General features: G+C 55.1%; 1 protein-coding gene across 4 annotated transcripts; it reads right to left on the bottom strand.

Moving 5' to 3' along the window:
• Positions 1-568: 568 nt before the first annotated feature.
• On the bottom strand, positions 569-8223 carry Fhl3 (four and a half LIM domains 3). Of its 4 annotated transcripts, none has more exons than XM_004851005.3 (6): positions 8074-8223; positions 3283-3458; positions 3014-3188; positions 1726-1895; positions 1444-1639; positions 569-1349 (listed from the first exon to the last, which is right to left on the bottom strand). In XM_004851005.3, the coding sequence occupies exons 2-6, from the start codon at positions 3436-3438 to the stop codon at positions 1195-1197; spliced, it is 852 nt and encodes a 283-aa protein (XP_004851062.1). In that variant the 5' UTR covers positions 3439-3458; positions 8074-8223; the 3' UTR covers positions 569-1194. The 4 variants fall into 4 exon arrangements, with proteins under 4 accessions (XP_004851062.1, XP_004851063.1, XP_087071379.1 ...); XM_004851006.3 differs by having other exon boundaries at positions 1453-1639; XM_087215253.1 differs by lacking the exon at positions 8074-8223 and adding an exon at positions 5045-5642.
• Positions 8224-9993: the final 1770 nt, after the last annotated feature.

Here is a 9993-nt window from a genome sequence, read left to right as displayed (position 1 = left end):
CCCATCTCCCCACTTCGGGGGACAGCCCCCCTAGCTCGTTCCCGCCCCCGCTCTTGAATCACGGGGGGGCGGGGCCATGACCCATTCATGCTGGGAATCGGATCCAGATGTTCCCGCGGCGCGTGCAGCTGCATCCTTGCCTTTTTTGGCAAAAAACGTGTGGCCGCGAGCGAATCCCCGGTCGCCCCCGCGGATCCTTGGGAAGAGGGGGAAGGGGGCTGAGGGTCTGGGCCCGACTGAGGAGCAGGCCCGGGTGTTCCCATTGCGGGATTTGGGCTGGGCTGTTGTTAGGAGAGGGGGCGGTCTGTACCAGACAAAGGAAGAACCCACGGCCACCCGGCCAGCGTCTGGGACCTCCCCCAGCCCCTCCCTTCTCCACTTGAAGGAAAGCCCTCTCCCAGCAGGGGGAAGGCAGGCCAGGCTGGAGAGGGACGGTGGCTGGCCGGCCCGGGATCCCCCCTTCCTGGAGACTTCCCACCCCCTCCCCAGGACTGGAAGAGCCCGAGTCTACAAAGAAACCTCTTTTCACCTCGCCCTCCACCCCCGACAAACACACGGAGGCCTGTGCTTCCTTATACTGCTTTATTGCAGAATCTGGAAGTGAGGAGTGACCCACGCCCGCTCTGCCCAGGTCTGAGCAAAATGGAGCTGAAATGCAACGAGAAGATGCTTGATTACCACGGACTGGGCAGCATTCTGTACCTTAGGACCCTCTAAGCAGTGAGACCCTGATCTGCTGCCCAAACAGCCCCAGCACTGGGGTTAGGGATGGGGCCAAGCCTGAGTACTATGTTTGAGGACTTCTCAGGCACCCATAGGAGACCTAAAATAATCTATGCTGAGAGATCTAGATTTAGGGTGGCCTAGGTCCCAGAGTCCAAGTTTGGAGGGCTGGGGTCTAGATCCTGATTGGAAAAGGAGGCTTGGTGTGGGAATCCACACTGTAAGGATTCGGGCTGGGTTCTACAGTCCAGACTTCGGAGTGGGGGCCTGAATCATGGATGCTTTTTAAAAGCCCAGGTTTAGGGACTTGAGTGAGGGAGCACCAATTGGGGTATACTGGAGTAAGGAGACTGAATCCTGGAGCCTAGGGGAGCCCCATTCTGGGGAGGGGCTGCATTACAGAGGTGGTTCAGTAAAGGAGCCATAGTCCTAGAGTCCTGGTTTAGGAATGCCCAGGCCAGGAGCCCTGGCTCAGGGCGCTGCCTGGCTGCATCCCTGGCATAACACTTGGTCTCCATCAGGCACGAAGCCTTGGCCCACCAGTGAGGTGGAGCAGCGGGCACAGGAGAAGCAGCTGTGGTGCCAGTGCCGGTCTTCAAAGGACACGTACTTGCCTCCACCAAGTCCTAGAGGGAGGCTGGAGGTTAGCTCCATAGATCTAGAGGTGGTCCTGCCCCTCACCCAATACCACATCCATGCCCTGGGCTGCACTCTACCCACCTGTCCCACCTGTGATGGGGCACTTGCAGCTGCTGCACTTAGGTGCAAAGAGTTCTCCAAAACAGGTCACACAGTAGGGATCGTCATCCCGAGAAGTGAACTGCTGCCCCGCCAGGGGTGTCTGGCACCCAGTGCAGACCAAGCATTCTCGATGCCAGGGCTGATCACGGTATGTCACTCCACCCTGGGTCAGCGTCTGTAGGGGCAGCACCCATCAGCAGGAGGAGTGGGGATTCCCACCCTACAACAGGCCTTACCCCTACCCCGCTGACCTGGCCCCACCTTGCTGCAGCGGGCACAGCGAGGAGCAAACTTGTTCTCATAGCAGGGCACGCAGTAGTGAGCATCTTTGTCGGGCACAAAGGAGCGGGAGCCCAGGGGCTGCTCACAGCCACTGCACAGGAAGCACTGCTCATGCCATGTTTGGCCTCCATATTCTAGCTTCCGGGACCCTGTGGGGAACAGGAGACCCACTCAGAAGCTGTGTCCCAAACACCTGAAGACTGCTCTGCTATCCACCCCAAGACTGTCCCCACTGCTCCCATAGCTTGAGCAGGATGGTGTCCATGTACATGCAGCAAGACCCCCACCATGTACACTGTATATGCTAACCTCTCCCCAAACACTGGACATGATGGCTCAGCATGTGCCAGGACCCCAAAACTACACAAGAGGGATTTGGCATACGTTGTCTCCTTATGTATCAGATAAGACTATCTTAACACAAGTCAAGTCTCCATGTAATAGGTTTGTTGTCTCAGTACATGCTAAGCCCTTATACATCAGAAATGACAGTTTAACATATACACATGATCCCACATATACAAGACAAGCAAATCTCTGCCTACATAAAGTTCTAATGCCCTATGCATGATAGGTTCAGTGCATGCTAAGCTCTTGCATGTTCTAGGCATGATGTTCTCCACACATGCTAAGTCCTCATGTCTTTTAGGCACGCAGGTAATCCCCGTTTGATCTCTGCACATAGTAAACCCTAGTGCACCAAGCACAATAGTCTCAGCACATCCTCAGCTCCTACATGTACCTAACATGCAGGTCATTATACATGCTAAGCTCCCAGGTATGTATTAAGCATGTCAGCCCATACATGGTAGGTTCCCAAGTGTACACTGTACCAGGCTGACTGGTCCAGTACATGCTAACTAAGCCTTAAAAAAATGTACCAAGCTAGGGCCGGGGATTTAGCTCAGTGGTTTCTCCACCTGCTGCACAGGTGCAAGGACCCGAGTTCAATCCCCGGTACCAAAAAAAAAAATTTTTTTTTTTATTTAAAAATAAAATAAATAAATAAAAAATGTACCAAGCTTGTCAGTTTCTGCATGTGCCAAGCTTTCATTTGTAGATCTGGGCATGCCAATTCCTATGTACACTAAGCTCCCAAGCGCATAAAGGCATAACAGATCCCCTCACACTAAATTTCCTAGAACATGCTACGTGTGTGGGTCTCCACACATGTCAAGCTTGCGTGTATGTATCAGTCATGCACCTGCAAAGACTACACAGATACTGGGCATGCCAGTCTCCATAGGATGAACCCCCAGGGACATACCAGGCATGACGGTTTCCCCACAGGCAGAGCACTGTGAAGAGAAGGCACTGCAGTAGCAGTCATTGCAGAGCAGCTCATTGTCCTGGCAGGTGAAGGGTTCATCAGCTAGGGAGCGCTGGCAGCGGCAGCAGCGGAAGCAGCCCTCATGGAAGTGGCGATCCTCATAGAAGAGCTCCTATAGGGGAGCACAAAAGAGTACTGGCACCTAGGCCTTTGCCCCCTCCCACCAGCCTCCACCCACTCTCAGCCCTGCCTGGACTGGTCCTTACCCTTGAGTCATGCCCAATAAGCTGCTGGCACTCAGCACAGGTGTTAGCGAAGGTGTTGTCATAGCAGGGCACACAGTAGGGGCCACTGTCTGTCTGGATGTACTTGCGGCCATACAGAGACTCACTGCATTTTGCACAGTCAAATGCCTCACTCATGGTGGTGATGAGAATGAGCCCTGTTTAGGAACATGAGGTGGGGTAGGAGTCACCCAGAGGGGGCCCAGACTAGCCCTTGGCAAGAGATCTTTGTATTCAAAAAAGAGCAAGAGACTAGGCATAGGAAATACCAGATCAGAGCAGGTGGGGATGGGGAAGGGGTGCTTCCGGCAGCCCAGGAGTCTTGCATATTTATTTCTGTATCTGACTGTAGGGGTACAAAGGGGGTCAGGAAAAAATCAGGAAGCTGAAGTTGTTTCCTTATTTAGGCCCTAGCAGATCTGGGGGGAAGGGGCTTTTCCTGGGTCAGTGACTCACTTCCTGCCCCAGCCTCCCACTTCCTGCTCCAGTGTCCTCAGTGCCTCCAGGGTAGGAATGGGAGAAGGGAGCCACGGATCTACCTCATACAGCCAGTACTGTCACCTTCTGACTCCCAGGAAGGCACCCTACGAATAGAGATAAAAGATCCTTTACCTAGAGTGGGAAACTGGGGAGCTTAGAGGGTAGAATGGGCTGTTCTGGCCCCCTTCTGATCTGGAAACAGTGCAATGCTAGAGGGATACTGGATGGATGACTAGTGGAGGCCGGGTGTGAGATCGGGCTCTCCTCCCAGGAGAATCAGCCAAGCAACAAAAACTTGAGAGGCTCAGCCTAAGTTTAAGTGGAAGGAAATCCTGCAAGCTGGATACAGTCAAGCTTCCCCTAGCTGGACTCTCTGCCGTCATTCCCCTTCACCCCTGTTGTTGTCTCTGGTCACACCATCCTGGACAGCCTTGGCTGCAACATCTGTAGCAGCTGTGGCAGCACAGAGGGCCAGATGTCAGGTTTTGCCAGCAACAGGCAAAAAAGGGAAAATGTGATGGCTGTGGAGACAGAGGAGAACTGGAGACAGACTGAGACAGAGGTGTGTCCCCTGCCACCTCCTGCCAGCCACCCGCCTCCCTGCAGTGTCTGTAGAGCCCCAAGATCTTTGCCCACACAGCCCACCATGAGCCCCATCCCATGCCCCCCCCCAAGAAGCAGCCTCTCCCCATCTTTTCTGATTTTTTAAGAGTTTGATGTTGGGGGGAGTGAAGGGCGAGAGAGCAGGAGCCACTGGGGACCTTTTCTCCCCAGTCAGGCCCCCTCTTGAGTGGGGAATAAGACATGGGGAGCCCTGAGAGCTGTTGGGGCAGACACCAGCCCCCCACCAAACCTCAGACACTTTCCATTTTCTCAGGAACAAAGCATGTTTGCGGGATGAGGTCATCCACACAGCTGCCTCTGGAACAAGGGGGGGAAGTGGGGTTCCCAGTCCCTTCTGCTGCCCAATTGTCTCCAGCCCCAATTCAGAGCTCCCCAGCCCTGGCCTCCTCCACCATGAAGCCTGCTCTCTCTGGGCTGCGATAATGAGGTGGTGGAGAGGAACCACCAGAACCCAGAGGAAGGGGATGTGCTCATAGCTACAGATGATCCCGGAGAAGTTAAAGGGACACACAAAAGAATCCACCAATCTCCTTCCCCTCCGGTGCAGGCTCCATGGACTGGCAATCCCCAGAGCCTGACCTGGTTCAAGTTGAAGGAAAAGCCCTTCTCTTTCCAGCCACCCGCAGTGGGAGATTCTCACCGATGGCATAGCTCTGACTTAAATTCAGACTTCAGGTGCCAGCAGACATGACAACCCTGGAAGGTCTGACTTCTGGGGCTTGTGAGTTCAAAGGTTCCCTTCTGTACAATGGGAGAACACCCGGTTCACATCCCAGGCAGGGTATGAGGCCAACAGAGCTGGGGTCTTTAGGATGGGTACTCCTAGGGTAGGGGCTATGCTGTAGGATAGAGGGTACCCCTCCTTCTCAATCCCCTCCCTGCCGCTCAAATCCAAGTTTCCTTTGGCCCAGCATCTGAGGATTGCCTGCAATCTGAGGATTGTCAGCCACTGAGCAGCAGGGGGCCACGCAGGTGGAGTGTGGACATGTGTCTATCTGGGAGTGCCTGGGTCCTTTCCTTTCTTCCTGGCCTGGGTAGCAGCAGCAGCCACCTCTCCAGGGCCAGACTAGTCCCGGGCCTGGCCCTTGGAAGCCACCCACCACTCTGAAACAGGCAACCCAAATAAGGTATGGGTGTGGCTTGTATTTCTTTCCCAGCATCCCCCAATCCAGCTGGGCTCTAGCTGGGTCAGAGTGAAGGGCACCATCAAGGTCCACCTGTTTCTGCCCATCCTCTATCTCTCCCCCCTCCCTCCCCCTTTCCTTGGCAAGGCTGGGGAACTGAAGGGATGAGCAGAGAGCCAGCCTTGGACTATTTGTTCCTGGGTGATAGGGGCCAAGGTTCAGGGGAGATAACTGGATCTGTCTAGTTGCTGTCAGCACCTTCCCCCACCACCATGCACATCCCTACCTGACCTAGACACACACACACACACACACACACACACACACACACGCACACGCACATCTCAGTGAGCTGCCTAGAGCTCGGAACTGTGCGCCTTGTGTAGAGGTTCAAGCTATAAAATATAAACTAGGTATGGGCCGGGGATTTAGCTCAGTGATTCTGCCACCTGCCGTGCAAGCGTAAGGTCCCGAGTTCAATCCCCGGTACCAAAAAAGACACCAAAAAACAAAAAAATAATAAACTAGGTTTGGATTGTGGGACTTTGGGCAAATGACTTAAGTGTCCTGAGCCATTGTAGCCATGTAATTGAGATAATATCATTTCTATCTCCCAGGCTTGTTTCAGGCTTAAACTGGATGATCCTTGAAGAGCACCTGGAGATAGTACTCAGTAAACAGAAGCTGTCTGTATTTTTACTGTGAGCCCCTCACTCATACTCAAGTCAGACTGTAGATCTTAGGCAGGCCTGGGGCAGGGAGCTGGCCTGGGATGTAACCTGAACTATCTGGTGGGCTCAGAGAGAGGACAGGAGATCCCAAGACCATGGATCCTGCTGAGGAGACTACAGGGACCAGCATTGGTTCTAACAGTCAGTCTGTGTCCAGCGAACATAAATTGGAGATTGCTCATACAGGTACACAGGTACACACACCTGTATGCTGCTCTACCCCTCATAAAGTACATGTCCACCACATCTTCAGATCTGGCAAAGGCAGACAGGTCAGACTGTTGTCCCCACTTTACAGCAGAGCATAAAGAGGCCAAGAACAGGCAGGGGCATGTCCAAAGTTGCTCAGGTATCACAGTCAGGTCTCTGGCCTCCTGGGCTGGAGCCCTTTCCTGCTACCCTCTCCCTAGAAATGCTTCTGGGGTGGTAGAGGAGGGATGGTCAGCTTTTAAATGCAGGGGGAGAGGAGATATACCAGAGCCTCGTTCTCCTTCCTAGCTGCCAGCCCTGTGATTGGAAGACACCCAGAAGCCTTTCCAATTATCCATGCCAACTGCTCAATCCTTCTGTCTCCCACCCCCACTGTGCAGGAGGACCCTGGCCAGGCCTTACAGGTGTGAATCAGGATCAGAACAGATCCCTCCTCCAATTCCCAGGAGTGGAAAGGAGACTCAGGGGAGAAAGCAAAGTGCCCCCACCCTATTCCTGCTACTGGGCACCAACCCAACCCCAAATTCTGCTCTCCCTCCTCCCTCCCCCAAGGGGCCTGGAAGTCAAAGGAGTTTAGGGGAAAGGGGGTGGGGAGCAAGATCCAGCAGCTGCTCTAGGGACAGGAGAGGAACAGATCATTCACCCTAGGTCCCCCAGGGCTGAAGCAGCCGTCCAAGATTTGAGTTTAAAAATAAGCTGAGGCTGTGTTGGGGCAGTGTGTGCATGGGGCTCCTTGATCTGTCTTACCATCTGGGATCCTCTGCCTCTTGGGGGACTGGCTGGCTGACAGTCTGTTTCTCCCTGACCTTGCCACCCAATCTTCCAGGTCTGGGCCTCTGAGGGTCTATCTTGGAGCTGTCAGTGCACCCAGGTCTCTCCACCTACTTTAAGTCTCAGTCTGTGTCCAGCTCACCTGCTGAGCACCCCGGTATCGGGCACACTCTGCTGCTGTCTTTATGTTTGGGGGTATCTCCCAGTCGGGTAACCATCCACTCTGTGGATTTCTATTTCGGCACACTCAGGCCTTGAACTTTCAGAGTCCCTAGGGGGCTGAATGTGTAGGTCCCACCATCCCCCTCTGTCTCTGCATCCAAGCCTCTTGGCATCTCTATCTCCAGTCTCTGTCTGTAGGCAGGCCCTGGAGGTGGATTTAGCGTGAGGCTAAGGAAGCTTCAGCCACAGGGCCCTCGGAGGGGCCCTAGGAATTCGGTCACTGAGGTCACACGTATGCTTTTTCTTAAAATGCTCCACAAAACCCAGGTCTGCCCCGTGCCTCCGGTCCCTCGCTCGGAAACTCTGTATGTCCAGCTTCTATCCTCCTTTCAACGGTCTGTGTTCTCCGGTCGCTCGTGTCTCTGTCTGGCTCAGTTTCTGCACCCCTCCAGGTCTCTCCGGTTTTCCTATTTCAAACTTAGTCTCCCTCCCCCGCCCAACTCTCGCTGTCGCCGCCGCCCCCGCCCCACCGATCGGCGGGGAACGGAGTGGTCGGGTCCCGCGGGGCGGCCGCGCTCTCGGGCTCGGCCGCGGGCGCCGGGACGCTGCAGGGCACGCGGCGAGCGCGCGGCAGGCCCTGGGGTCGGGAGCCAGGGCTGCGGGGCGCTCACCTCGAAGCGGGCGCGGGAGCCGGGCGCGCGCGGAGCGGGTGGGGTCCTCCGCGGCTTCTACCTGCGGACCGGGCCAAGCGGGGCCGGGCGCGCCGCGGCGAGGGTGCCGGCTGCCGGCGGCGGCGGCGGCGGCGGACGTGTGGGCGAGTGGGCGCGCGTCCCCAGCCCTCCGAGGAAGTGCGCGCCAGCCCGCCCCGCCCGGACCCCGCCCCCGGCCCCCCAGCCCCGCGGCAGGGGCCAGACCCCGCCCCCAGCCCGCGCGGGCTCCAGTCCGCCCGGCCCCCTCCGGCCCGCGGAACCTGGCTCCGCTACCTTCGCGGCGGCCAGACCCCGTCCCGCCCCCTCCCTGCAGCCCTCGGTGTCCTCATTCTAGGTCTCTGCGTCCCCAAACCCCAGCTGCAGCGGGGTGCGGGACCCAGAGGGCCAGGGTGCATCTGGGGATCAACTGCCCTTCTTCCTCGTGTTCTACCTCCTGTGCCTCCCCGCACCCTCCCGTTTGCTCCCAGGGGTTCCACTAAACCCGAGTTGGTGAAGGAGGCCTTAGTCCAGCAGGGCGGAAGGAGTGGTTGGCTCTGCTATCTTGACCCTGTCAGTGGGGACCAAGGTGTTTTCTAGAAACTTGGGGTGAAGAGAGGACCCTGCTTCCCCCCTCACTTAGGGCCTTGACCTTCAAAGGACTTTACTTCCTATTCTGAGTGGCGAAATCCTTTGTAACCATCTTGCCACCTCCAACTGCATCCTGTCCCTGAAGAGTCCAGCCTCGGTTTCCACGGTGCCCAAGAATAGTTTTGACCTTTGAGACCTAGGAAGGCCCTAATCCCTGACCCTAAGCCCAGTGAGCTTCTCAGGAGGGGTGTGAAAGTATGGGTGGCTGGGGTGCTGCAGGGGGGAAGGGAGAGGGGAGAACGTCAGCAGTTTCCGACTCTCTGGCTTTATTTCTGCACCTGGCAGGGATATGAGGCCCCTCCAGAGCCTTGGGGCCACCCCCCTCCATCCTCAGGCTTGTCACTAGGCATAAATAGCTTTGGCCTGGGTAGGGACCCGGTGGGGGAGGGGACAGGGAAGGCCCCGCTGTGCTCTTTGCAAAACTAGAGAGACAAAAACAAAGTGTGGAAATAATCTCAGTATCTCAGTGGAGATTCAGGTGCCCACAAAAGCATCCCCACATCCCAGGCTGGACCTAAACTCCCACTGCAGGGCCTAACACCTTACAAGGCTGTCATTCAGCTGCACCCTCTTCTCTGCATCATGTGTCTATGCCTGGGTCCCCACATCGGCCTCCAGGACAGCTTTCCTTTCAAAGTTGTTATTGTTTGTTTATTGTTACTGTTTATTGATGGCTAAACTGCAAGAGCTCTTATTGTTTATTGTTATTGATAACTAAACTGCAAGAACCGTGAAGGCAGGGATTATTTCCTTTTCATTTACCAAGGGATTCCCAGTACCTGCTCCATGTAATAAACAGCTGATGAATGAGTGAATGAATGACACTGCTTCAGCTTGCACCCCTACTCTCCCATTTGGACCATTAAGAACCTGCTAGCTGAAGTCCAGGGAGAGAACAGCCAGCCGGAGTGTGGGCCCTTTCTCTGGGATTTGTCTAGCAGTTTTATGGGACTCCCAGCCTAGGGGGATGCAGAAAAGAGTATGTATTTTTCTTGGTTGGAGTAGATAGCAAGTGGAGGGGGTCTGCTCTGGGTAAGAGGAGGGCAAAGGTGAGGAACTTCAGAAAGGAAGGGGTTATAAATGAGCAAAAAAGGTGTTGGATAGAAGACAGTCTTGGGATTTCTCTTCTTTACTCATGGTTTGAATCTGGTGAATACTATCCTTAATGAGAGCCAGTATCTCCTGAGTTCTTACTTTGCACCGGTCCCTAAACACAACATATATTAACACACTTCATTATCCAATAACTTTATT

The sequence above is a fragment of the Heterocephalus glaber genome, unplaced genomic scaffold, assembly GCF_053883595.1.
Source record: "Heterocephalus glaber isolate CG9 unplaced genomic scaffold, H.glaber_assembly_v1.0 deba00001452, whole genome shotgun sequence".
Taxonomy (NCBI): domain Eukaryota; kingdom Metazoa; phylum Chordata; class Mammalia; order Rodentia; family Bathyergidae; genus Heterocephalus; species Heterocephalus glaber.
Note: the sequence above shows the minus strand (reverse complement) of the source record. Positions and strands in the feature narration are given on the sequence as shown.